The 25,892-nt window shown below is 40.4% G+C and overlaps 3 protein-coding genes across 17 annotated transcripts in view; 1 reads left to right on the top strand and 2 right to left on the bottom strand.

The window, feature by feature from the left end:
• Positions 1-7,882, bottom strand: part of kif21a (kinesin family member 21A) — a 53,483-nt gene extending 45,601 nt beyond the window's left edge. For 3 of the 5 annotated variants that reach the window (XM_028033712.1, XM_028033738.1, XM_028033720.1), the window contains exon 1: positions 7,339-7,882. In XM_028033712.1, coding sequence (XP_027889513.1) covers positions 7,339-7,382 — 44 coding nt within the window. In that variant the 5' untranslated portion in view covers positions 7,383-7,882. The remainder of the gene's footprint in view (positions 1-7,338) is intronic. The other 2 variants (XM_028033730.1, XM_028033746.1) reach the window with 1 other exon arrangement.
• A 1,509-nt stretch (positions 7,883-9,391) lies between these two features.
• LOC114136444 (proton myo-inositol cotransporter-like) lies at positions 9,392-18,123 on the bottom strand. Of its 5 annotated transcripts, none has more exons than XR_003593800.1 (13): positions 17,915-18,121; positions 16,347-16,806; positions 15,500-15,659; positions 15,206-15,414; positions 14,048-14,156; positions 13,803-13,966; positions 13,096-13,210; positions 12,414-12,539; positions 12,188-12,306; positions 11,464-11,616; positions 9,987-11,266; positions 9,827-9,895; positions 9,392-9,741 (listed from the first exon to the last, which is right to left on the bottom strand). XR_003593800.1 is itself a non-coding variant. In XM_028004458.1 (13 exons), the coding sequence occupies exons 2-13, from the start codon at positions 16,789-16,791 to the stop codon at positions 9,733-9,735; spliced, it is 1,851 nt and encodes a 616-aa protein (XP_027860259.1). In that variant the 5' UTR covers positions 16,792-16,806; positions 17,915-18,122; the 3' UTR covers positions 9,392-9,732. The 5 variants fall into 5 exon arrangements, 4 of the variants coding, with proteins under 4 accessions (XP_027860259.1, XP_027860243.1, XP_027860264.1 ...); XM_028004458.1 differs by having other exon boundaries at positions 11,094-11,266; positions 17,915-18,122; XM_028004442.1 differs by having other exon boundaries at positions 9,392-9,895; positions 11,094-11,266; positions 17,915-18,123.
• A 582-nt stretch (positions 18,124-18,705) lies between these two features.
• Positions 18,706-25,892, top strand: part of lrrk2 (leucine-rich repeat kinase 2) — a 41,798-nt gene continuing 34,611 nt past the window's right edge. For 5 of the 7 annotated variants that reach the window (XM_028004361.1, XM_028004373.1, XM_028004411.1 and 2 more), the window contains exons 1-3: positions 18,706-20,391; positions 21,922-22,007; positions 22,394-22,503. In XM_028004361.1, the coding sequence (XP_027860162.1) occupies positions 20,256-20,391; positions 21,922-22,007; positions 22,394-22,503 (332 nt within the window). In that variant the 5' untranslated portion in view covers positions 18,706-20,255. The remainder of the gene's footprint in view (positions 20,392-21,921; positions 22,008-22,393; positions 22,504-25,892) is intronic. The other 2 variants (XM_028004382.1, XM_028004392.1) reach the window with 2 other exon arrangements.

Here is a 25,892-nt window from a genome sequence, read left to right as displayed (position 1 = left end):
GTTTTCTCCATTGATTTTGGAGTCAAGAATTTTATTTGCATCGAGGCCTGTGTCTGTTTTTACTTCCTAAATTTGTGTAAAGGCTCAAATTTCCATAATGCCCAGTTTTAGCAAAACCTGGGTTTGGATAGTGACCTAGGTTAGTGCCACTTGGGTGTGGGTCGGCGTAAAGGCCGAGCCGGGCATAAATTGGCCTTCACACCAATGCCAACATGAAGGCCCTCCATGCAACCAGTGGAGGTTGGTCGCATGGATGTCTGTCTTTCCTCGGACCTCCATGTTTGTGTGGAGGTTTGGCTTTGCTTGGACTCCTCTGTTTGCAATCTGGGAGTGAGTCGGCGCAAAGGCCGAGCCACACTATGCATGGAGACCCCCGGTGGCTTGAAGGTCTGTCTTTGCTCTGTTTGAAGAGGGTCCTCTGGTTGGGTGGGGACTCTAGGATGGTTATTTTCCAGAGCAAGTTTTAACTTCATCTTCAGGTCTGCAACCTGACCCTGCAGATATTTCACTGTTTCCTCCTGTTCTTTAAATTTGGAAGCTTGCTCTAAATTCTCCCTAGGTGTGAGTGTGTGTGTGTGTGTGTGTGTGTGTGTGTGTGTGTGTGTGTGTGCATGGCTGTTTGTCCTGTATGTCTCTGTGTTGCCCTGCGACAGACTGGCGACCTGTCCAGGGTGAACCCCGCCTTTCGCCTGGAACGTAGCTGGAGATAGGCACCAGCACCCCTCCCGACCCCATTAGGGGCAAAGGGTGAACAGAAAATGGATGGATGGATGGATGATTGATTTATCGTTTATCGCGACAGGTCTATGTAGGTTTATTAAATACTTTGTATTTATGAATTGTAATTATGATGGCTATTCCTTTAGACACCATTATTATGAATCCCACAGGCAGGCACAGAATCCTAAAATCAGTGTGGGGGAACGGAGATAGAGATTTAAAAAAAAAAGCAAGACAGGATCAGTGCTCATAGCATGACACGCTTGCTCTAGCTGTATCAGGCATATGTGTACGGAGGAATATTAGAACCTTTGTAAATAATAACAATATTAATATTAATAATAATAATAATAATAATAATAATAATAATAATAATAATAATAATAATAATAAAACAAGTACATTTCCACCAAAAAACGTTTGAGATTAATCTCAGATATTTTCTGGAACAACATTTCTGAGTTTGAAAAATCCAATTTTGAGAGTAATCTAGAAATTTGAGAACTTTTTGGCAGAAATGTACTTCTTTTTTTGGCCCCAATATGCCATAACATATGTGTTTCAAACATCATTACTGCTTTCGTACTAAAGAAATATTATCTTGACTTTATGTTGAAGATATAAAATTATTACTGTGGTGTTGTATGCCTGCCTTTCCATGAATAATGTTTGGTTTAAGGCAGGAAGGGTTGTGTAGCTTTGTAGATGTAGGGGGGATTTCAACCAACTTCAGAGTCAAACCTAGATTGCCTCGTCACTGAACCACGTCCTGTTGACACAACACACATCTCTGTGTCAACTACAGGCCAGCGACACAAAGGCCAGCCTTGAAAACATGTCTCTGTGGGTTTTGAGTGGGAAAGAGCAACATCAGCTATCTGCTGCTTCTGAGCTAAAAGAGACAGAAGGTACCGGGATAGCTAAAAAGAGTGGAGTTAGTTAGTTAGGCATTCAGTGAACTGTTTAATATCAGATATTTCTTCGTTCAGCAGGTGGCCAATTAACAAGATATAACAACAGACACGTCAACTGTTCACACTCGCCTGGAGAATAACTACCACCTCATAAATATGGAGATTCAGACAGCTGCCACATGATGCCAGCAGGTGGGAAGAGTTCATTTGCAACTTTGCTGTAGCATTGTTTAATTCACACCTTCAGGTTAGGTGCAACACCGTCTGACACAGTGAGGTATTTGGAAACTAAACAAGTAGTCAAAGTTCAGATATTAAAACAATTTTCACTACAAAAACACAGGAACTCACTGAGACTCGAGTCCTATCGTTCATGGTAAATAGCTGTTTAAAAGAATCGGGTTGCTCGTGAACTTCACTACTACTTTCTCTTTTTAATTCTTTGGAAGCGGGAAGTGAGCTCTCCCTTTTACCTGTGATTGTACTCAAAGCTTGTTCTTCAGCAGAACATTTTCTCTGGGTTCCTTATCTTTAGCCTTCGAGGTTTTTATGGTCTCAAGCCGCCTCGTAAGACAGTAATTTGAGTGCAACCCTAAAACATTTACAGTGTTTGGTCACGATGACCAGCTCTTCCCTTCTATGACGCTAACCATAGCCTACACTTAAAGTCAACTCACCTCAAAATAGACTCCCAACTGGCCGCAGCATTGCTGGAGGACCTCAGTTATCTATATCACTACCTAAAGAGTCAGCACATTTCTGCCTGTTTGCATCTGCACCAATGCAAGGAGCCTACAGCTGTGCGGTCCCCACATGTGGACATTGGTTTGACAAAAAAAAAAAAGCTATCACACATCCTCCTCCTCCACAATTGTGCGCCACTTAAGAAAACAGCTCATGCTCAATGAATTGGATGTAATTACAGAGCTTTATGTACACCACACCCTTCAAAATATGTTGTTTCCTCTCATGTTAGGTCTATATTACTTCAGCGTTACGCATTTCCTCTTTTTATAGTCATTTTCTACGATATTTGTTTTCCCCCCTGTAATCTCCAGCTGCTTGATGCCGACACCTATCCAGTTAAAGGTTCAGCTAAAGTGGACGAGGCTTAAATGTGGATCTGTTGCCACAAATAAGACATGGATGCAACTTCATATCCATCACCAAGTATGAAAACAGGTCACAAATAGTACGCAGACGGCCACAAATAGCTGCATTTTCACACCAAGCAGCCTCCACAAGCATGCCAAGACAGCCTTTTAGTGGTTTCCTTCTATAAACTGACATGTCCTTTTCTATCCATCATGTGGGTCAAATCCAAGAACTTACCAGGGACACATTTCTATATGTCACTTATGTAAAACACAATTTGCATATTATCTTTGTATTGTAATGCTACAAAATCCAGTTGATGTATTTAAAAAGTTATGAACATTAGCACGAGATACAGTGCCTTGGAAAAGCATTCATACCCATTTAAATTTTTCATGTCACATTAAAAACACAAACTTCACAGGGTTTGTTTCATGTGATAGAATGAAAAGTGGTGCATAACTGAGAAGAGGAAGTTGGAAAAGCAAAATCTGTGGAAGGTTTTTAAAAGGAGCTCCTTTCACTATCACACCCTGTAAATGATGTTCAGGGTAAGCAATTGCCTTCAGATGTTGCCTAATAGAGTTTACCTATGTCTAATTTAATGTCAGTGAAAATCCACCTGTTCTGCAAAGCCATGAGAGGTTTCTTAAAAACCATTTATGAACAAGAAAAAAACAGCAGACAGTTCAGAGAAAAAGGCAAAGAGAAGTTTAAGGATGGTTTCTCACCTGATAGTGTGGTAGATTTGGTTTGATTTGGGGCCAAATTTGCAGCATTTGTTTGATTTCAAACTGTTGTGGTTCAGAGAGTCAAATGAACCAAACCCTTTGGAAAAACCTATTCACCTCTTTGCCTGTGGTGGCGCTGCACCAAGAACCACTGAAGAAAACAACTCAAAAACCTCAGAAGACGACGCAGAGCGCAACTAACTTCTTCACTAAATGTAAACAAAAATGAAGTGGCATCAGATTTTAGGGTTTGTAAGATTTCTCTTTCTTCTTTGGCAAAAGATCATGAGCCTTTTCTCTTGCTAGTGTTAGAAAAGCATGTTTGTTTTGCTTGTATTTACCCAGAGTGCTCTGAGGCATAGCCCACTTTCTGCTTTTGGAGTGGTCTCCGGTCCACTTGGTATTCGAACTGCACCAGAGTTCTGTTGTTTCCTTCAGTGGTTATTAGCACCACCACAGTTGAGGGGGAGAATAGGATTTTTTCAAAGGGTTTGGATCATTTGACACAATGTGTTCTGAAAGGGAACCACAGCAGCTCAAAATATAACAAATGTAGCAATTTTAGGGCCCCAATAGAACCAAGTCTACTGGACTATTAGGTGTGAAAACACCCAGAAACTCATGGAGTACCCCACTAAACCTGAGAACAATTCCTCAAAGAAAAAGCCAAGAGGCCCTTGGTAGCTACGTTTAAGGAACTTACAGAACATCTTGATAAAGATGCACTTAATGCATTTACAGAATCACCTCGACACCTCCTGACAGACTGCTTCAGCTCAATGGATACGAACAAAGCATGAGGCCAAGAGACACTTTAAGTCTGTCTGGAGGTTTTATGTTTGTGTGGCGCTGCCATGGGTGACCAACACTCATCCAAACATCCTGCACTGAAGCTCAGCCTGGTTTCTAGGGTTCTACTGTGTACTTTCCCAGAAAAGTTATTTTGTAATCTTAACCCTCCCAGGTTGGTCTTTCAGGATAAAAACATACAGGTCTTGGTAAAGTAGTTCAAAACTAAAAACTGTTATGCTCCAAACAATATTGTTGTGACAACTTTAAAACAGATATTTGGGAATACTCATGGCTGTTTTGCCATATTTTAAGCAGTTTACAAATCTGCACCTCACTTATCCTCTCAACTGAGGGGCCCCTAATATCTGTTTGCTCGGTAGCCCCCCCACCCCACGCACACACACAGCTTTCATCAGCTGTTGTCTCTTGTCAACATACATGAAGTCCATTCTGGTCACTGGGTATCAGCCAGTATCAGCTCTAATCTTGGAGCTCTTTTTAACAAGATTTTTAAACCACAGTTGTCTCTCCTGTTGGCTTGTGAACTCCAACCCGAGGCTTAGACTGAGCCACTTATACCAGTTGCTGCATGCCTCAACACCATTACATGTAAGCACGCCTGCAACCTAAGCCTTAAGAGGTTTAAAGATCTATTTAATTTCATTATCGTCAAATTTGATTGCCTCAAGAGGAGCGACAACATCAACAAGCCCCGACAAAGGGGAGCAAAAAAGGTGACTAAAAGGAGATTTTTCTTTAAATCTTGTGGGTTGCTTCATGGTTAATAAGCTTGGCAACAGTAGCACACCAAGTAGTTCCACCACATATAAACAAAGCTGAAGTTACTCCCTTTCGCTTTGATCTACGCTGCTCCTATCACCACCAAGAAAAGAAACGAGTTAGTTACTTATTGTTTGTTCTGTAGTAGGCGCCCAGCAGGCAGGTTTTGCAGGTCCTCCTCCCCTCCAGCTACACCTCCCACTAAAACCATTGGAACATGCTCGTGTGTGCCAACACACCAACTAAAATCCATTTTATGTCACCTCAGAGTTTCACAACCATCTGTTTTACCGTAAGGGTACGATCCTGATGCAGATATATCCAGCTAATGGTTTGTTTTTTTAATTCCACAGAGCAGGTTTGAAAGACTGTCTTCTTTTAAGTAAGCTAGGATCTTAAACCATCAGTTAGCAGGACAATTACTCACCAAGACCAGCCTTCCTAATGCAATATAGACTCCAAATGTAACTTAAGTGGCTTTTTGGTGCTGTATGAATTTTTGTTGTTGTCTTTTTTAAGGCAGCCTGAACGGCCCAATTCCGATATTTTCACTCAAAAAAACAACAACAAAAAAAAACAATCCAATTTGTGCCACTTCTATGAACGGTACTAAATCGATATGTGTCCGATACTTTTCAAAATGTCTGCAGACAGTACGGTCATGTTGAATTTTATCTGACTTTTACATCATTTCTTCTGCACCAGAAAAAAAGCACAACTAATAGCTGACTTCTTCTGGGGTGTATTTTTCTGATTTGAATATAAACCAACAACTCATCAATAGAAATTCAACACCCCAATTTACTTTATCTTCAGTTAGGCCTGTCACAAAAACACATTCAGCTGGACGATTAATTGTCCCAGAAGTTATTGCAATAAATGATAATATTGTTGTTTTGAGATCATTTTCAAGTAATAATGATGTAATGCCCAAATGATGCAAGAACACATTCACATGGATCATTAAACTTTAAGTTCTAATTAACATTTAACACTGGGACTGGGAGACATTTTAAATATGCAAAATAAGTCAACAAAACAGAAACAACAAATAAAATGAATTATTTAAAACTCTGTAAACCAAATTGTCCTTCACAAAAAAGAGTTAATTGAGTCCAGAGTGAATACTTTTGTCATCCAGCTTTTGGTAGAAAGAAAGAAAGAGAGAAATAAGAAATAACGATCAACGAGAATTATTAAGCTAGTCCTATCATGCGATTAACTAATATATCATGTGATTAATTGATTTATTGCCTAGAGGAGCAGGCCTCAATCAGTCTCTCAATCTGTCTCTTCCTTTCTAAAAGAAAAACCAATGAAAAGTTCCAAAATATACAGATTAATTACCACAAAACAATTTTTTTTCAGCTGCACCCTAAAGTAGATTTTACCCAATTAAAAAAAAACCACAAAATTCCCCACAAAGCATATTTTAATGAGCAATGATGATGCACTTTTATGAGCAAGTACAGACAGACATTGTGGAAAAGTGATCAAGTGCAAGCATGGCAAAGATTGTATTCAAAACAACAAGAAAGAAGAAGAAGAAATCAACAATGCATCGGTTTTATGGTGGCCAGAACAGAAACAAAGAGACACTGGCTTCTCCTTAACAAGTCCATCTTACCAGATGGGTGGGAGTGGCTCTTTTCAACATGACAGCACGCTGTACTGTAATCATTCCCTAATCTCTACATTTCCTTGTAAAGCAAGCTCGCATGTCTGATCTGATTGGAATAAGGCTGAACAGTGCGATCCATCACTGGACTCTCCACTGAAAGTGTACAGACAAAAAGTGGAGTTGACAGATGAACTGAATGCTCCACCGCCCCTCCTCCTGAAACGTGGCTGACCGTGAAGCTCTTCTTTCAACGATTATCTGTCTCTCTGCGGGCGGCTCTGAGGACAGGCCAGGCCAGGCTGCTGGACAAACGGACTCATTCTCTTTGTCTGACCGTGTCTGGAAGCTGAGCCGCTACAACAGATAAACATCACTCCTCCCCAGCGCATGATGCCGCGTGCAAGGGGATGGAGCTTGTGCGTGCGCACCTGAGCTTAGCGAAAAGTGCTTCTTTGTTTTGGTACAGCCCACATAAAGTCTGAAAATCTCAACCTAAACCACAATGTCTAAAAGAAATGCCTCCCTCGCAATAAAATGAAGGGAGGCGAAGGACGTCCCTGGAGCAGCATCCGCTGCTGATGACCTGCAGATGTTTGCTAGGCCCGCGGGGCTGACTGACAGGTGGCACCGGGCAATTAAGACAGCTACGCATTTAGTAAAATGATGGAGACGTTCAGAGACTTACCTCAGTGCCACGCGGACTGAACTTTCATCCTGGCCCGTCGTCATTGTTCCGTTAAAACAAATAAAAATTTAAATTGTCAAAAAAACTATAGTATTGCAACAACAAAAAATGTATCTTGGCTTATTTCCCTTTGGATTAAAAAAAAAAAAAAAAGGCAAGAAACCAGTGCGCACTCACTCCTCGGTACAGCAAACGGCGCTTCTCACCTCCAGTTCTGCGTCGTCATTTTTTGACTAGCTGAAAAACAGCCTTGAAGGTGTTCAAACCATGCTATGAGCTAGAAGTTAGGTGTTGCACCGCATCTTTGTGCCGCTCGGGCCGGGAGCTTCAGCTTCGGCTGAAGCTCGACATGCACACTGAGAGAGAGAGAGAGAGAGAGAGAGAGAGAGAGAGAGAGAGAGAGAGAGAGAGAGAGAGAGAGAGAGAGAGAGAGAGAGAGAGGGAGCCGCTACGGCTTTAGCTACGGGGAAAGCCGCGCGCGCAGAAACGCACGTAAAAAGAAGAAGAAGAAAAAAACGCATTCGCGCGCTGCCGTTCCTTTTTTTCTGCTCGGTACACACCGGGAGGGAGCCGCAATGCGTCAGCAAGCCACGCCCTCTTACTTGGAAAAATTGCCGGCGGAATGACGTCATAGAGCGACTTTGGGAGAAAAAAACAAATACAGGTGTTTGAAGGAGTTTATTCCATGCAGCTTTATTATTCACACCTTCCTCTTCACTGTGACTGAATATTAGCACTGTAAGACCACTTTATTTACTCTTTTAGATAATCACAACTGTTTAAAAAATATAATTTTTTTATAGTTTGAAATGTACATTGTTTTATTTTTTTCCTATTTCTCGTGCTTTGTATAAATCAATCGAAGCGTGTTTTTAATCCAATTATTCCCCATCTTCTATAGAAAAGCATAAATGTGAACACATATTTTTATATTAAACCAAATGAAAACTTTGATAAGTCGATTTTATTTTATTTTTTTATATTTTTTTTATCACAAATAAAACAAGCGGTCCTTAATATAAATAAATATATATAAAAAGCAATATAAATCACATATATGATTATATTTTTTGCCTATTAAACCAAAATATGTCATTTTTCCTTTTGTGGTCAAATACAGTAAGTAAAAAACTAACTGGCTAGATTTCCTTGTAAAAATAAAAAAATCACAAAAGAATATTTTTCCCACTATAAAATAAATATAGACGAACAAGACAGTATATCTTACATTATATCCAACATTTTGATGAGTCACAGCAGTTAGATGTGGAGAATGTCAGAATTATAAGAAACAGATCACTTATGTTTTTTTTTTTATTGCCAGTCATTTTATAATCTGTTTACACATTAAAAGCAAATCAAACTAAATTTATTCATAAAAATCCGATCCAGCTGCAAGCTCAGAGAAAAGTGAGATATTGACACTTTCAAAGAAAAAAATTGAGATTTTATAATCTCATATGACTCATTAATGCCCATTCATTTTTACAAATCACGCTCTTTTTTTATTTACACATTTGGTATTCTCAATTGAGTGTATATATAGTGGACATAATTCTAATATTTATCTTCAAGCTGAGGTTGATCTTGACTTGTGCTCCGCTACTTTTGACATCTTCAATATCAGAAGATCATATCAGAGGAGCCAAAAATGGGGCCACTTTTCAACAAACCAAACCAATGGTGCCATCTTGTGGCTTCAGAGGGAAAAAAAACAGTGATAAAGATTTGTGTTGAGAGCCACTTTGACAGTTGGAGAAACACAGCATACCATTCCTCTCATGCTACTTTATTTTTGTAATATTGTGACTTTATTCTCGTAAGTTTATCATTTTTATTTTCTTAGAGTGTATAATTTTTATTTTCTTAAAGTGGCCATAACACAAATGTGGCAACATTTAAGAGAAAATAAAGAGACTTTCCAAACAGTGTGAGATTTACTGGCAAAAGTCATTCTCACAAAGACAAAAAAAAAGAAAAGAAACTGACAAAATATATGTACCTTTTGCAGCAAATTCATTCCTACCTCAGACACAATTATGACGCTAGCAGAAAAAGGCAACTGTCAACATCTGTTGGCAGAACATAATGTTTTATTTTTGCACTTGGGACAGAGTTTGCGTCGCTTTACATCGCGAAGCGTCGCAATGCGTTCATAGTTCGTAGAAAACAGTTGCCACCATAAAACATGCAGATACAAAGGTCTTCCAGTGTGTTGGACATTTTGTGCAATTTGCAAACACCTCGAGTACAAATAAAATCAACAATGGTTTAAGTAAGAAATCCTGTACAGTTTGAACGTGCCCACAGTAGCACAAAATCAAATGAGCACAAAATGACTGTGTAAAAAAAACGCCTCCTGTTTTTATGTTGTTCAGGGACACTTGGCCATGATTATCTGAGCTGCAACAACAAGGACATATGATTCATAACAATATTACAAAATAAAGGCGAAGCTTTTAGCACTTCACCTTGAGGCTGTACTTACAGTGATATAGGCTATAGCGCAGTCTGAGTCCACTGCTCCATAATGTGCCGGCCTGTAATCTGAAGATTGCTATAAAAAAACAATAACAATGTAGGAACACGTACACATTCTAAAATGTAAAAAACAGTAAAAAAAGACAACAAAAAAACATTTGGCTTACATAGTGCAGACTCTCACCACGAAAACAGCAAACCACAATCGGTTGTTTTCTTTCCCCACCAGCGCAGATTAGGAGAATCAACCCACGTTAGTGAATTTGACAAGAATGTGTTTTGCAACGTGACGAAAATCATTGGGAATCTTCGTGGATCTTACGAGCAAAAACACATTCTTGCTGGTGTCCCACGTTTGAACTCTCCCAGGCTAAACCACAGAAGGAGGTGTCAGACTGAAATCATGCAGAGTTTGCAGGAGGTGTAAATCCGCGTCTCTTTACGCTCCAGAATGGCTGAGGAGAACTGAAGGTTTGGTCCCTCTGATCTTTTTTTTTTTCTCATAATATTTCTGCAGCCAGATGATTGTTCCATTCATGGGAAAGAGAGTTTTCTGGAACACAACAATGATCTGCTTCTGTCACCTTTAGAGGCTTGTTTCCCTTTTTAGGTGGAAAACAACAGCTAACGTATTAGTACCTTGAGCAATAGTCGGCCATTAGCTGCGTTTCCATTACAAATGTCGGCAAAACTTGGTCCATATTCTGCTAATGTCAAATAAGCACAATTTCGCAATTAAATAGGAAATGCAATTAAAATCACACACAAATGAGTTTGTTCTCATGAAAAGTCTTAAAAAAAACATCCTTCTGCCACTTCCTGTTGTCTTCTTTGTCGTTTCTGCCAGTAATAACTTCTAGTTGTTGATCATGTGACTCGTAGGATGCGAATAAAGGTTTCAGTTTTGAGAAATCTACCAATTTTGATACAGCAGATAAACCGCCTCATCCTACGGCAAAAGCCTTTAAATCAAAAAACGTTTTTATTGAAATTGCTGTGCTTCCATTAAGCAAATTTATTTTTGTAATTCCAATTTGCAATTGCCAATTTGCGCAGTTGTCTGGCCAATGGAAACGCAGTCAGTGTTTTCAACGGCAGCATGATTGTCTTTCCTCCCTGCATGAGCAGTCTTCAAACAGAGCAGAAAGCAGAATCAAAAGAGAGAGAAGAAAGTAAAAAAAAAAAAAAAAAGGCAACCAAAAATAAAAAGCCAACCCACTCTACTCTACATCTGAGGCGTCGTTGTCAGAATGGAGGTAGTTGTTGCCTTTTACCCGGATGTAGTGGACGCGGCGGTCGTCGCTCGCTGGCAAATCTCCACAAGAGCAGAGCCGCCTGGTGAACAGACTCTCGATGTCCTCCAGCTGTAAGCCCTTCGTCTCCGGGAGGCAGCAGAGGACGAAGAGGAGCCCCAACACCACCAGGCCCGCGTACAGGAAGAACGCACCTGGGAGACAGGAAGTCAAGCGAGGGTATCTGGTGATGTTGTTTTTGGTTTTTTTTGGAAACCCTCTATGGATTAGCCAGGATTAGCATGTACACACCAGAGCAGAGAGTAAATCTCTTGTGGAAACATTTTAAATGAAGACAAACGAGTTGCAGTTTAACAGACCGATGTGGAAGTGTCCTGAGCATTACCCTTACCGTAATACGTCAGATACTCTGCAACATGGAGAAAAGTCAAAGACACCAGCACATTGAAGATCCAGTTGACGCCAGCAGAGCAGGCGTTTCCGGTGCTGCGTGCCCACAGCGGGTAGATCTCTGAGTTCACCGTCCAGGGCATCGTGCCCATACCTACAATACACATAGAGTCTATATTAATTCTATATGGCTGAAACAATTAATCGGATTAATCGCGATGAATCAATGAATTTTCTTTCAACTGCAGATGCATCCTTTGCCACAAATGATCAAGTGCACACTAAGAGAAAGCTATGTTGTTGCATTTTAGGCAATAAAATTGTTATTTTCTTACTTTAAAAAAATTCATTGAATTATTTGGGGGGTTTTCACATTTCTAATCTTGCATAAAACGAGCTTAAGTGTTTAAACGAACAATCTGCAGAATCTGCCAATATTTCTACCAGATGAACCCGTCAGAATAATCGATGGAATAATCCATCACTAAAATAATTAACTGCTGTATTTGCTAGCTGTTGGTATTTCAACGCAGGGAAAAAAACAATTGTTAGATTTTTTTTCTCAGTTAGTGTTATGATAATTCTTCCCATTTTGTGAGGAAACCAAAGTTTTGTAACTAATTCCTATGAAACATATGTCATAAAAAAACAAACAAACAAAAAAGACTCATCTTTACATGATAAGCAACTTGTTATCTGTTTGAAAAGAAAAGAGGTGATCTGACCTGGAGCAAATGATGCGAGGTAGAGGATGAGGCCCAAAAGAACAACCCAGGAGTACGATGTGGGGCAGTAGTTATAAGCCCAATATGGGCTGAAAGATTCTTCCGTCCGATTAGAACATCTGGATGAAAAACAATAAATAAAAAAAGAAGGAAGACAGCAGACTGGTTTTAGATTTTAACAAACTCTACACTACAAACTCAAAGCACATGCGGACGACGTTGTGACCTTCCCCAGGCTGCGCTGTCGGGTGATGCCGGACTGACAGGAACGCAGGAAGAGTTGAACACGCCGGCGTCGTTTTCGAGGTAACAGAATCCACAGTCTGGATCCAACATGCACGGTTCACAGGACCTGGCAGAAGGAAACATGATTAACCTAAACATGCCTGCAGAAAAAAAAGGCTCTCATAAGAAATTAAACATTCATTTAAAAAAAAAAGCCAGCTGAGTACTTAGAAATATGGAAAATGTTTGAGATGAAACGAGACAAATTCTAGTCAGATCATATAATGGTAAGCATCCACTCATGTTTAAAGGGGCAGTATTATTTGTTTTCCACAAACATAGTGCCATTTTATAGCATAATCAAGTAGCTATGTTACCTTCAATGTTAAAAGTAATGCCATATACTTAAAACATGACTAAAAGGAAATTTAACATAAAAGTAATTTGACGACTTGAAATTGGGCCTCAGTGACTTTGAGAAACTCTTCTCTGTCTGAAACTCTGCCTTCAGAAAGTCATCACAACATGGCTCCTCTAAGAACAAGAATTTAGCCTTCTGAGGAACAGCGACGGTTTCATTTAGTGCAGCAGTGGAACTTAAGACGCCATCTTTGAGCAGTCGGTTTGCTAGAATGGGAAACAGAAAAAGGGAAGTGACTCCTTTGTGAATTTGGGTTTCTCACCCATAAAGCCTGCAGGTGGAATTGTGAAAGTCGATGGGGTGGAGCGTAACAGGAGGAGAGTGTTGGGCCGACAGCAGGAACCCGACGGCCAACAAAGTCAGACTCAGTCCAGTTCCTGCGTTAGAGTAAATAAAACCACTAAATAAAGCTTTGAGACAAACGTTTCTGAAATTTAAAGGGGCAGTATTATGTGTTTTCCAGGCACATATTGGCTTTTTATAGCACAATCAAGTAACTATGTTACCTTCAGTTATAAAAATGCTCTATATATCAAATATGACTTTAAAGAAATTTTACTTTGTGATTTGACGCCTTGAAATTAGGCCTCTGTCTTTTTAAGAAATTCCTGCTCTTTCTGAAACTCCGCCTTCAAGAAGTCATCACAACATGGCTCCTCCATTAACCCTTTAACAACATTTTTTACCAACCTTTCACTGAGAAGTAGCTCTTATAATGAGCTCTGCTGATGCTCAGTTCCACCAGATGTTTGCTAATTGCTGCTGGCTAGTCTGAAGGAGCTGAAAAGGGGAGCGGAGGGTTGCTCTTTGAGACAACACTCCAGGTATGTTTTTGAAGAGGGAATAACATTATAACATGATGCACAGCTCAAAAAGGCCGATTTTACAAAACACTGCCCCTTTAAGAAGTCCTCATGCCATTCAAACTGCCTTTCAAGCTAAAATGTGATCATCTGAGCAGTTACGAACCTAAAAGACTGCCCAGCGTCAGCTTCCTGCGGCCTACCCTCTCCACGAGCCACACTCCCACCAAGGTGAACACGAAGTTGGTAGCTGAGGTTGCAGCAGCCAGCCAGATCGCCTGTTTGTCTTCCCGCACCCCGGCCATCTGCAGGATGGTAGCACTGTAGTACCTGGATACGAACAAACAGAGCGATGAGGTCAGCAGAGAGAGGTAAAAACGTGTTCAATGTGACAAGACAAGCAGGACATACATGACTGTGTTGATCCCAGACAGCTGCTGGAACATCTGGAGGCCACACCCAACAACGAGAGCCCTGCGAGTCGGTCCGTAGCTGAGGATGCGCAAAATGACGACGCCTCCTGCAAACCAGGAGTTAGAGTTTCCAACGTGATGTTGAAGTTGCAGTATGTAACTTTTATGAAAAAATTGTTTTTTTGTTTTTTACATATTTGTTAAAGCCGTCCCCCTGTCGTGACAGTATAATATGAGACAGATAATTTGTGAAAAGATGGTTCTCCTCCACCTCCTCCCTGAGCTCGATGGCCGTCTGAAAAAATGCATCGCTCTGACCTAAAACAACCAATCACAGCCAGGAGGAGGGGCTTAGCGCTGTCACTCATCCTCATGTACACGGCTGATTGAATGATGGTTTGGTGTTCAAAAATAGCAAATTTAAAGTACTGGCAGAGGGAGAATAAGGGATAAGGGGGGCACAAAATTCATTAAATTAAAAATGGAAATTTAGTTTACGACTATCTCAACTATAAACAAAATGTTTATGAAAAATTTATATCATTAAAGATCCAAAACATAAAAAGGACTTTTGCCTTAGTAAAAGAAAAATGGCCAATTTCCACATCTTTTGGGTCATCAATTGTTTTCTATTTTATTTGCCAGATGTTTACCATTCTTGACTTGTGGTCAGGGGTCAAAGAAAATCACGTCAAGGGCCACAAATGGCTTAGAGCAGCGCAGGGTTCCCAACCTTTTCCGTGCCATGGCCCTCTAAAGTGCATTGGTTTCTGGCTGGGGACCCTTTTGCCAACCCACAGACAATGCTAATATGTAAAGAAACATCAAGTTTTAGAATGTTTTCCCTCACTTTTATTCACTATTTAATAATTATTACATTTGTTTAGCATACGTGCTGCCTCATCCTTCTTTATTTTAGTCAGCCAGGAGCTATTAGGGGTTATTTGTACGAGGGCAGTTTCTTTGGTCTTTTTATTATCTAAAAAGTCATTTAAAAAATTACTAGATTCAATTGTATTATTTTGTTTCCCCATTTCTTCTCTCCATCTTTCTGAGGCCCCATAATTTCCCATGGTGGCCCCTACTTTAAAAAACACTGGTCTAGAGAGCCGCATAAAGAGCTACAGGAGCCTTGAGTTGGACACATCTCTCAGACCTGATCCCGTATTGTTCTCCTCCTCCTCGATGCTGGTCCTGATGGTGTCATACTCCTCCTCGACATTCCGGTCCCCCCGGATCCGGCCCAGGACTCGGCGGGCCTCCTCACTCCGGCCTTTCTGCAGGAGCCAGCGGGGGCTCTCCGGCAGGAAGACGAAGCCAAAGAACTGCAGCACGGCAGGCAGGACGGACAGACCCAGCATGTACCTGGGATCGATCGGGAGGAAGTTGGAGGAGGACACTGCTGAACAGAAATTACCAGAGACAAAAAGCGACATTTCGGGTCAAATACCTCCAGCCGTTGTGACTCAGGTAGCTGAAAGCCCCGTCCACCACACTGGCTATGAACTGGCCACCAGTGATGAAGAGAGAGTTGATGGTGACCAGCTGACCTCGCAGGTGTGGAGGGGAAACCTCTGCAATGTATACAGGGACCGTCATAGAAGCAATGCCTGTTGGGAAGAAGAGGTATTTTTTTGTAACATGTAGAATTTGAGAAGATAATCTCTGCCTTAAAGCAAAGAGTGGCAGCATCAAGCAAAAGACTTGAGACTAAGGCGGAGAATGACGCTCCAGGAAAGCGTCAATCCTTAACATCAGGGCCTGACTTCAGGAAGGGCCCCAGCAACCTGGGGCCCTGATTTTTGGGGGCACCAAAGACTTTTTCTTTTTAAATTTATCTCAAACTCATAAGCCAACATCAGGTGAGTTGTATTGGGATGTGTATGAAGAAAAATAACATCCACTTATTTGAAAATTATTAAGTTATTGCTGATGTGTGGAAAAACTGGTAAATATAACAAAAATGTACTTGCAGCAAAAAGTGGTCTAAGTGTACTAATGTGTTTTATTATATATTGCAAGTAAAATTTTGGGGGGTGGAATAGCTAAAAAAGAAAAATAATAAATAGATTATATGTATTTAAATAAAAATGTATGTAAATTTATATAGAATGTATGTTTTTTAAATGTATTGTGTATTACATTTACGTCTTGATTGAAGAAGATAACTCTGTATGTCGTTGTGTGAACTGAACATGATTATCTGGGGGGGACAGAATTTTTCCATGGCTCCTATTTACCCCCCTTGGGGTCGCCACTGATTTATACTTTTCACTTCACCCATTGGAGTTACTCACCGATGCCCAAACCCACTGTGATGCGACCAACAAGGAGGACCACTTTGCTCTGGGCGACACTCATAACAATCCCACCGCCACAGAAGATGAAGCTGGCGATGAGGATGCAAATCCTGCGCCCCAGCCACCCGTTCAGGAAGCCCCCGCTGAGGGCGGAGAGCGCCGCGGCTCCGACGGTGCTGGACACCAGCAGCTCCTGCCACAGGGCGCTCAGGTGCATCTCCTTCTTCAGGAGCAGCATCGCTCCGGAGACCACCCCCGTGTCATACCCGAAGAGGAATCCACCCAGGGCAGAGAAAAACGCCAGCAAGTAGACAAAACACGGGGTCGTTGAGGAGTCTTGATCCCGGAGGCTCTCCCCGGCGCGTCCGGACGGAGGTCCAATGAGACTCCGCTCTCCATCCTCTGCAGCTTCCTGCCTCCTGCTGCCTGTGCGGTTACTCATCTGTCATTGAAGCTGCTGGACTCAGGGGAAAGCCGCGGTTAGTTAGTTAAACAACCTGCGCTTTTTGGGAGGCATGACAGCACCAAGTTAGAGTCAAACTTAACCTACTATCTGGTTAACAACAGGCGATAAGGTAGCGTTTGCTATTTCTGCTTAACGTCGTAAGAAAAAGAAAAAAAAGCCCAAACTGCACTTTGGCAGCAAACTGACTTGTTTATTTACCCATCTGATAAGGAGACTGCTAAGTGCTCGGGGCGGCCATGTTTGCGTGACGTAGGCAGTCTACAAAAGCATGTTAGTGAAAAAAGAGGAAGAAACACGTTTTTAACGTGACGGAGTTCCAGTTATCCGTAAATCCATTATTACAGTTTAATTACAAATACAGGATAACATTGTTTCTCCCTGAAAATATGAAAAAAAAATTATTTAGGGAATAACGACGTTTAAAAAATCAGAAAATTTCATTATTAATAGGAAGATTGTGATTTAAGATTTATTAGTCTAGTCTTTTTGTGGTTTACAGCTAGCCATAGTCAGTGAATATTAAAATAGCTTGTCTAAAGAATTTAACCTCAGCAATTCTATCTCGCTGTTATTTACACAACTTTTATTTAAAGCCGAACTATGTTTTAAGATTTTTATGCCCCTCACAATATGGCGGAGACATTGACGCACAACCTCTGGAAGCTCGTCGCTCGTCTGGTTTTTTCGAGTTCAGTCAAAGCGAGTACACCTCTCCAACCACCGTCAGGCTCAATGCAATGACTGTGTCACGGTTGAAAACCGCCGCTTTTCGGTACGTTTCATTAAACCAAAGTACATTTGCTGACACCAACTCAACATCCGCAAACGTCGACTCGATCAATTTTCTCTCACTGGTTGTTTTCATAAGGGCATTAAATAGAAAACTATTTGCTCTGAAGACATGCTTTAAATGAGTACATTTCAACATGTCTTAATTTGTAGAGAGCTTATAGACTAATTTAATAGATCCAAATTCGTTGAACATAAAATCCTCAAACTGTTTCTTTGACTCAGACGAATGATTTGCTTTGCTGTAGTTCTTATTTTATATCTATTTTCTTGCTTTCTTGTTATAATTGTATTACTTAGACCCACTTACCTCCTAAAAAACGTCCAACGCTCTGCTGCACAGCATTTCTTCTTCGGCGAACAGGAAGCTTCTGTGGGATCATATGATGTTGCCGATTAAAGGGACAGCTGGAAGGCGGTGGCCGTCCAGGTCACGTCATAACTATGGTCGTAACCTGTTCATCTGGATGTTCAGCGAGACGCAACAAGGTTTAAAGATGGTAGTTTACAAAGACCGACGGACTTCGACGAATCATCCATGACTGCGTTGCTTTTTCTTAACTGTTCCAGTTTCAAGACATGTTTTTTCGTATTTTATTTGTCAAAGCGCAACCTTTATGTGCTCATTAATTAGTTCCACAAAAGTTTTTTTTTTCTTTCTTCTTTAATATTCAGAATGTATGGGAACACAGCAGTGCCATAAAACATGAATATGAAACGTGAAGAAAACTAGAAAAAATAAAGTAATTCTCTATTGTTCAGTGAGATATTCACATGTCATTTCCCCCCAACTCCAAGACTACATGCAAATACCTGTATTTTGAAAAAAGATAAAGGGTAATACTTGTTTTGTTAATAAATACAAATATGCACAAAAAAAAACCACATTTAAAATAAAAATAGAGAATAAAATCAGTTAGGATTTTTTGTGCTTAGAGAAAGCCATGTACAAATCCTTACAACTCTAAACAGTAAGCAAGTGCCAAGGTGGGCTACAAGTTACACAAGATAATAAATACATGAGAATGTTGAAAGTTCCCATGATGACATCATCATCATATCTTTATTCCAGAAACAAACAGGCAGAACAGGCAATGCTTTTATTTTGATAAAAGTCATGCTTATTTTGCTCTGAAACAACCCAAACATTTCATTAAATGCATTCATTTAATGCAAAGTTTATGTTAATGCTGACATTAAATTCACACTGAAAAGGTTGAATGTTTTAGATAAGGTAAACCCTGATGCTCATCTTCCAGAAGGATGTATATGTCTTACATAATTACAGTTATAGATTACAGGACAGCAAAAATACCTTGATTAAGTTTTCCTTTATTAGGTTTTGTCAAAAATGTTTAATTTGAGCTATTTTTCTCAGTTTTTAAAACTATCTAATTATTTTAAGGCGTGCAGCCTTCCATACATTCCAACTACCGTAACACTTGTATTTGCGCGCCAAAGAATTAAACACTTTTGAGACTGGAGACACGGCTGACATTTGTTTTGGTTTTGTTGTTGTTTTTAATATACGACGTTATAAAAAATGTCTCTAAATATGTTTCAAAATTGCTTAACACCGAATTTCAAAGAAGGTAATAAATATAAAATAATGATTACGTACTTGCACATTTTCTTCCCTAAAATACAGAAATTCGTTGTCTAAAAATGAAAAACAAGCCATAAATAGCTATTTTCAATTTTGTTTTTGGATTTATTAGTTTTTGTCTTTAGTGACGCTGGGATTCCGAGACGCATTCTGATTACCGTAAAACTTGTGAATACGTCGCAAAATCCAACTCGTTTGACGGTGACGTTAGAGTACGTTGAAAAAGTTGTCTTCCCTCTTCATTCCAGATTATTAACGAAATATATGTTTTATTAAAAATGTTTTCAGACATATAAAAACATGTCTAACGCTAGTTCTTCACCCACGGACTAATTTGCTTTGTCTTTGAGTAACGCAGATTAGGTAGTGCTGTGAATGGAACACGGCGTAAATCAGTGTCGAGTATTTTTAAATTAGCAAACTATCATACAACTTAAAAAGTTTTAGAGGTTGACTATTTTTAGGATTGTTTCACATATCAGCTAATGTTGCCATGGTTCCAAAACATTCCTCACGAGACAAACTTGGTTCCACACTTGTGTCGGTGTGACAGCTGCGCCCTCGTGCTGCGCCGCCGCGCGGTGTCCCTTTCCAGCCTCTTCTTCTCCAAACGGGAAGTTTTTTTTCTCGCTCGAGTCATATGATGTGACCGCGGAGAAGCAGGAACCCGCCAGTCAGAGAGGAACCAGCAGCGTCTCCCACAGAAACACCGGAACGTGTCCGACTGGACGAAAAATGGGGAACACGCGAAGGAAAGTTCTGAGAGGAAGCTGATGTCAACGCTGGGACCGAAACTCCTCGTCACTGACAGCTTCCCCCCTCGTCATGATAACAAGTTGTAGCTCTACTGTAGCTACTGTAATATCACGCAAACAAGGTAACATATAATAATATGCCGTTATGATACGTGTGGCTGTCGGGGAAGTTTGGTTTAACAGGCAGCTTGGCCTCACGGAACACGTTCTCGGTTCTCACTGCGAGACAGTGCACTGATTGACCTAAATGCACGTCAAGCCTTCAGGAGGAAAGCAACTCTTCAAAGACCATGGTTAACAAAGAAGAGCTGGAAGGAAGGCTGAAGAAGCTGCTGGTGCGGCTGAAAACCCCGCAGGAGGACAGGCAGCTGTCCACGCTGATCCAAATCCTGCAGGATCTGCGGTCCCTGGCGGCGACGGAACATGGTAGGAAACCCCCCATTGTTCCCCGCATGTTCACCAAACTGCTGGCAACAAACAGGAAAACCTTTAAGTAACCACGCTGCAACAGATTAAGGACGTTTGTTATGTTTTAAACGATAACTACTCCATCCAAAAAACCTACAGTCCAGGTAGTTGCTGCATGATGTAAGATGTAGTGCATAGTGAACTTTATGCAATTGTTACAAAAATCACAGAAAGTGGGGTTTATTGACAGAATGACAATAAATCCTAAAACCCTTAATCTATTTTTTTTAAATAAGTGGAACAAATATTTGATTATTGTCAAACCATGTTTAAACAAACACTGTAGTTGTGCAGTGTAAAGGATCAGTTTCAGTATTATTTAACATTTAAGTAAACAATCATACTAGGTTACCTGTAAAACATGGCAGCAGTTCACATATATATATATATATACAGTACAGACCAAAAGTTTGGACACACTTTCTCTTTGAATTCAATGAGAAGGTGTGTCCAAACTTTTGGTCTGTACTGTATATAATGAAATCAACCAGAAACAACCAGGATGTTAAGAAAATGAGTGCTTTACAGGTGGTGCACACTTCCCATTTATCGACAATGCAGCAAGCAATAGGAAACTCTTTTGGAGCACAACTGGCATGAATTTTCACTCTCATTTTCTTACCACTCCCTGCCCCCCAAGAGTTTGCTGCCCTGGGGGGAGAGCCCATTTGCCAATAGCAAAAACCACAGAAAAATCTGAATTAGAAAATGGGTTTCCTTTTAACCAATTTACTCTGACAGTCAGGCGGAAAATGTAACATTTCCCCGATGAGCTGATTATCAGCAAATACGACCACCGTTAGTAAAAGCAGGAGTGTTCACAGTGTACACTCCTGTACACATCACATGCATTACCAGTGCATGTGATGCTGAAAAGAAATGATATTTGACAGGCAAATTTTGCAAACTGTCTATTAGGAGCACATTTCCAACAAATCAGATTAGGTCATTTTGGGTAAGTTTTAAGATGTTTTCAGCAAGCTTCCTCCAAATTCAGGTCAGATTTCAGTGTTTCTAACTGTGTCAGGTTCTTTTTACTGACTGTGTTTATGACCTCATTAAATTATGAATACTTCACCTCATAGCTGCTGATGGAGATACTAACCTCATTCAAAATGCTTTAGGATTGTTGTCAATCCTGTATTTCAGTCGGATGTATCTCTGTTCTCTGTATCTCAGCAGCATGTATCTCTCTTGCTTCAATGTTTAACATTTCCAGGTTTATTCTTAAAATATGTAATGTTTTAAAAGCTGAACTAACCCACACTTAAAGCTAAGTACAGTCAAAAAACTTCTAAAAATCCTGCCCGAGTATATTACTGCTTCCTTTGACTTGTTCTTGCTGTAACACTGGTCTTTTTTTTTTGTTTATTATCAAATTTGAATTCTATTTTTAATGTGACCTCTTTCCAGTCACATTGAAAATGGAAGCAGTCGTGTGTTCAAAGCTAACTTGTCAGGGTTTTTTTTTTGTTCTTGTTATTGCAGCGGCTGAGCTGTTTGAAGACAAGGATGTCCATGTTCCCCTCACAGTGGTGCTTTCATCTTATACAAATAGCAAAAAAGTCCAGGAGGTAAACCTTCTCATCTTGACCTGTCAAACGGCCTCACCTTTAGCTTCTGTTTGGACAGTTTTTGTGTGAAAAGCAACAGAAATGTGAAGTTACAAGCTTGCTTTAAAGCTTGTAACCTCTTAGGTTACAGGTAACCTCCTGCTCTCTTAGGAAATGACTCATCTGTAAGCAACTTTTCTCTATCCGATCCAGCCAATTTACGGCATCAGGTTTACCTTTGCTTATCAGCCTAAGAAATGCAGTACCACGCAAACTGAAAGTATGATTGTGAGGCGATATGACACGCTCACCTGGCTTTCCCAAAAGGTCCTGAAACCGAAACCACTTTAGTCATTTAGAGAGAAAAATGCCTGATATGATTCCTCTTTCACCTCTTGTTACCTCAGGTGGGCTTGTCACTGCTGTGCCAGCTCATTGAAATATGGCCGAACACGCTGGAGGAGCTTTGCAGACCTCTGCATGCCAGCAGGGAGTGGGAGGTACTGGCAGTGCACCAGTAAGTGAAGACAAACCTATTGGTTAGGGATTCATATCTTTTTGCAGACCTGTAAAATATTTCAACTCACAATCTTAACATCGGTGTGTGCAATAGTCCCTATGTTTGGTGGGCTGGAATGTTTGCCGTGTTAATGTAAGTGAGACATTTTCTCCCAGCCAGTAGCTGTGTTTCCATTACAAAGGTGCGTAAATTTTTGTCGATGTTCCGCTAATGTCAAAGGAACACAATTCCAGACGAACTAATATAAACCCGGACATGAACAACGGTTGAAAAATTCTAAGAATTATAAAAGAATTCTGTGTCTGTGAAGTGCATCACTTCACCATCCCACCACTCTTAGTTCCAACGTCGTATGCAGACGTACTTCTCTTCAGAAGCTGCAGTCAATACTCCACACAAGGCGGTTGCTATAGAAATGCCTTTTTTTTGTTGTTTTTAGCTTCCTTTGTGTTATGATCTTGTGACGTTACTCTCTGCTCCCGTTGTGCACGTGAGTCGCTTTGGGCCGTAAAATGGATTTCAGCAAAAAATCTGAATTGAGCATCGAGACCTGCTGTGTGTATGTACCGTTATTATAGCATACAGTCTACAGAGGTTGATTGTTGAAGGCCTTGTAACTGGGTCAGGTCCAGCTTCTTTGACAGTCAAAAGCTTTCTTGAGAGTTCAATTCAGTCTGTACCTTCCAACACAACAGAGACAAAAGTTCCTGGCAGAGGAGTCTTGGTGAGGTATGAAAATCAACATTTTGTTCTAACTAAAATGAGAAATTAAAATATCACCTTGGCAAATTTGGACTTTTTTAGTGCAAATGAGAGAGAGCTTGTACAAATGCAGATTAGTGATATTGTTTAATTTTTTATATATAAAGAGAATGGTGCAAAAACAGTTTGGAAAAAACTCTGAAATATAGTAGTTATCTTTTTGAAACTAGCTGTATTTGCCTTGTTTTGGCTGAGCCACAAAAAACAGCTAAAGTGGGCAGGAGAGCAAAGAAAGGCCAAAGCTGGTTCATGATACCTGATTAACAGACCTGTCTTCATCGATGAGTAGGTATGAAAAGGCATAGATGAGAGATAATGAAATACCACATACCAGTAATGTTCAAATAATATGAAATCATTCAAGTAGGTTATGTACCAGTGTGCCATTGTTAGCTAATAATTCATAGAGCCTGCTCTGCCCTGTCCTTGGTTTATACCAAAAGTCCTCTGCCACTGAGAGAGAAAAATGCTTTAAAAACAAGGAAAGTTGACTCCACTCCTCTTGTTATGAGCAACCTTTAATCTCTTCCGTCAACATAAAAAGAAATGAAATTCACTCAAGTGTGTAGCTACATTAATATTTTACAAAGCAGACAACCATCCACAAATGTACAAGTTAGCAATCTAGCTCATGAAAACACAGAAAGTGTGCAAAACAATCATTGCCTGATGGCGAAACATATTTGACTGTGAACCTTTCCGTTCATAGTCAAATGTCCAACATGTAGCGCTATATTTATGATGCAGTACTATACAGATTGCAGCCCTCTGGGCAAACATGTTGCCCTTCCCTTCCTCAGACATTGAACCCATTGACCTGGTTTCCTCTCGTTTGTTTACATGTTTTGAATAATCATCTATGAGTTTTATAATTAGTTCACACAATGCAAATTTGGTCAGTTTTCAAGTTACCCAAGCCTAATTTAACAACACAACCAAACATGCAATCTGCCGTTGGGGATTTTGCTCTCATAGTACACCTTTCGCAATTATTTGAACTTGTGATAAAGACCTGCCTTTTAGACATTTTTATGTCTCTTACAAGGGGCCTTGCTTGACGTCATATCTAAATAAGATCAGCGTCATGTTCAGCCTTGTTCCTTAATGTCCCAATTGTTTTAAACGTTTTCTTATTTAGGCCTGTCGCGATAAACCGTAAATCGATTAATCGTACGATAAAAAAAACCTATCGACGTCATTTAATTTATCGTCCATATCGTCTCTGCTTGTATTTTTCTCTTTCTATTGATGACGCTGGATGTGTAGGCTCAACTCCGGCGCTATCCACTGACCCCTCCCTTCCTCATTTTTTAGGAAGGGAAAAATGAGAAGGGAGGAGGAGGGGACTATTACGTCAGGTAGTCAGCGCGCACATCATTTTGTACTGCTGCAGCTTTAGAGCCCCGTGAGGAGTTAGCAAGGTAAAGAAACACTATCTCATATTGGGGGAGGAGGGACTCGAAATGGAACTCGTTTCAAAGCCGAACGCAACTGCCGCAGTGTGGGAGTATTTTGGATTCAAACCAAATGACCGAGGCGAACCGCTGAATCTTTGCGAGCCGGTATGTCGCATTTGTCATAAAATAGTAGCAACTAAGGGTAGCAATACAACCAACTTGTACGTGCACCTAAAGCACAACCATCCAGTAAAGTTTTTCCAGCTGAGGAGGAAAAGTACAACCGGTGGCCCGTCTTCGTCTTCAAGTTCGCGACAGTCCACCGTCATTGAAACATTTCATCGACAGGAAGCATACAAAAAGGACGGCGCAAAGTGGTGCGCGCTCACAGACAGCGTAGTTCGCTTAATTGCTAAAGAGATGCTCCCATTTAATATTGTTGAAAAGCCGGCATTTCGAAAAATGTTGCAAACTTTTGATAGACGGTACGAAATCCCCGGAAAAACATACATATCACAAACGGCAATTCCACAACTTTACAGCAGTATTAAAGAGGACATACTGAAGGAGATAAAAGACATTTCATTTTACTCTGCTACGTCGGATATGTGGTCAAGTTCAAATATGACTCCTTATATGAGCTTGACCATTCACTATATAGCTGCTGACTGGACCCTGCACTCTAAATGTTTAGAGACCAGGTATGTCCCAGATAACCATACTGCTAACACCCTGGGAGAAAACCTGAAATCTGCTTTAGCAGACTGGGGACTGGATGAGGACAAGCTGGTCTGCATTACAACAGACAATGGCCCTAACATTGTTGCTGCAATAAGAAATCTTGGCTGGCCATGGCTCAACTGCTTTGGCCACAACCTCCACCTTGCTGTTTCCCATGGTCTAGACAGTGACAAAGAACGTACAGCACGTGCCATAGGACTCTGTAAAAGTTTGGTCAACACTTTCAACCTGAGCTTCTTTAAAAAGAGAGATCTGAGGAAGGCACAGAATGAAGCTAATCTCCCTCAGCACAATCTCATTCTGGTGAGTTTTTAAATTCATTTATTCAAAATATTCAGAGCCATGTTTATTTATTTTTTATTTTTGTAGCATGTAGACCTGTAGAATCTAATTAAGACCGTTGTCTGGCAATAATTTTACATATAACAACACAAATTGTTAAGGAGAATTAGTATCATTTCTTTAAACAAGTTGAAATAAATGAAC

This window comes from Xiphophorus couchianus, chromosome 2 (assembly GCF_001444195.1).
Source record: "Xiphophorus couchianus chromosome 2, X_couchianus-1.0, whole genome shotgun sequence".
In the NCBI taxonomy this organism is placed as follows: domain Eukaryota; kingdom Metazoa; phylum Chordata; class Actinopteri; order Cyprinodontiformes; family Poeciliidae; genus Xiphophorus; species Xiphophorus couchianus.
Note: the sequence above shows the minus strand (reverse complement) of the source record. Positions and strands in the feature narration are given on the sequence as shown.

Excerpts from the sequence above, each read along its gene's own strand:
- LOC114136444 (XM_028004442.1), bottom strand. The coding sequence starts at position 16,791 with ATGAGTAACCGCACAGGCAGCAGGAGGCAGGAAGCTGCAGAGGATGGA. Across the intron at positions 15,660-16,346 it reads CACAGTGGGTTTGGGCATCG|GCATTGCTTCTATGACGGTC; the intron begins GTGAGTAACTCC and ends TCTTCCCAACAG. Across the intron at positions 12,540-13,095 it reads TCCACCTGCAGGCTTTATGG|GTCCTGTGAACCGTGCATGT; the intron begins GTGAGAAACCCA and ends TCCTTCTGCCAG.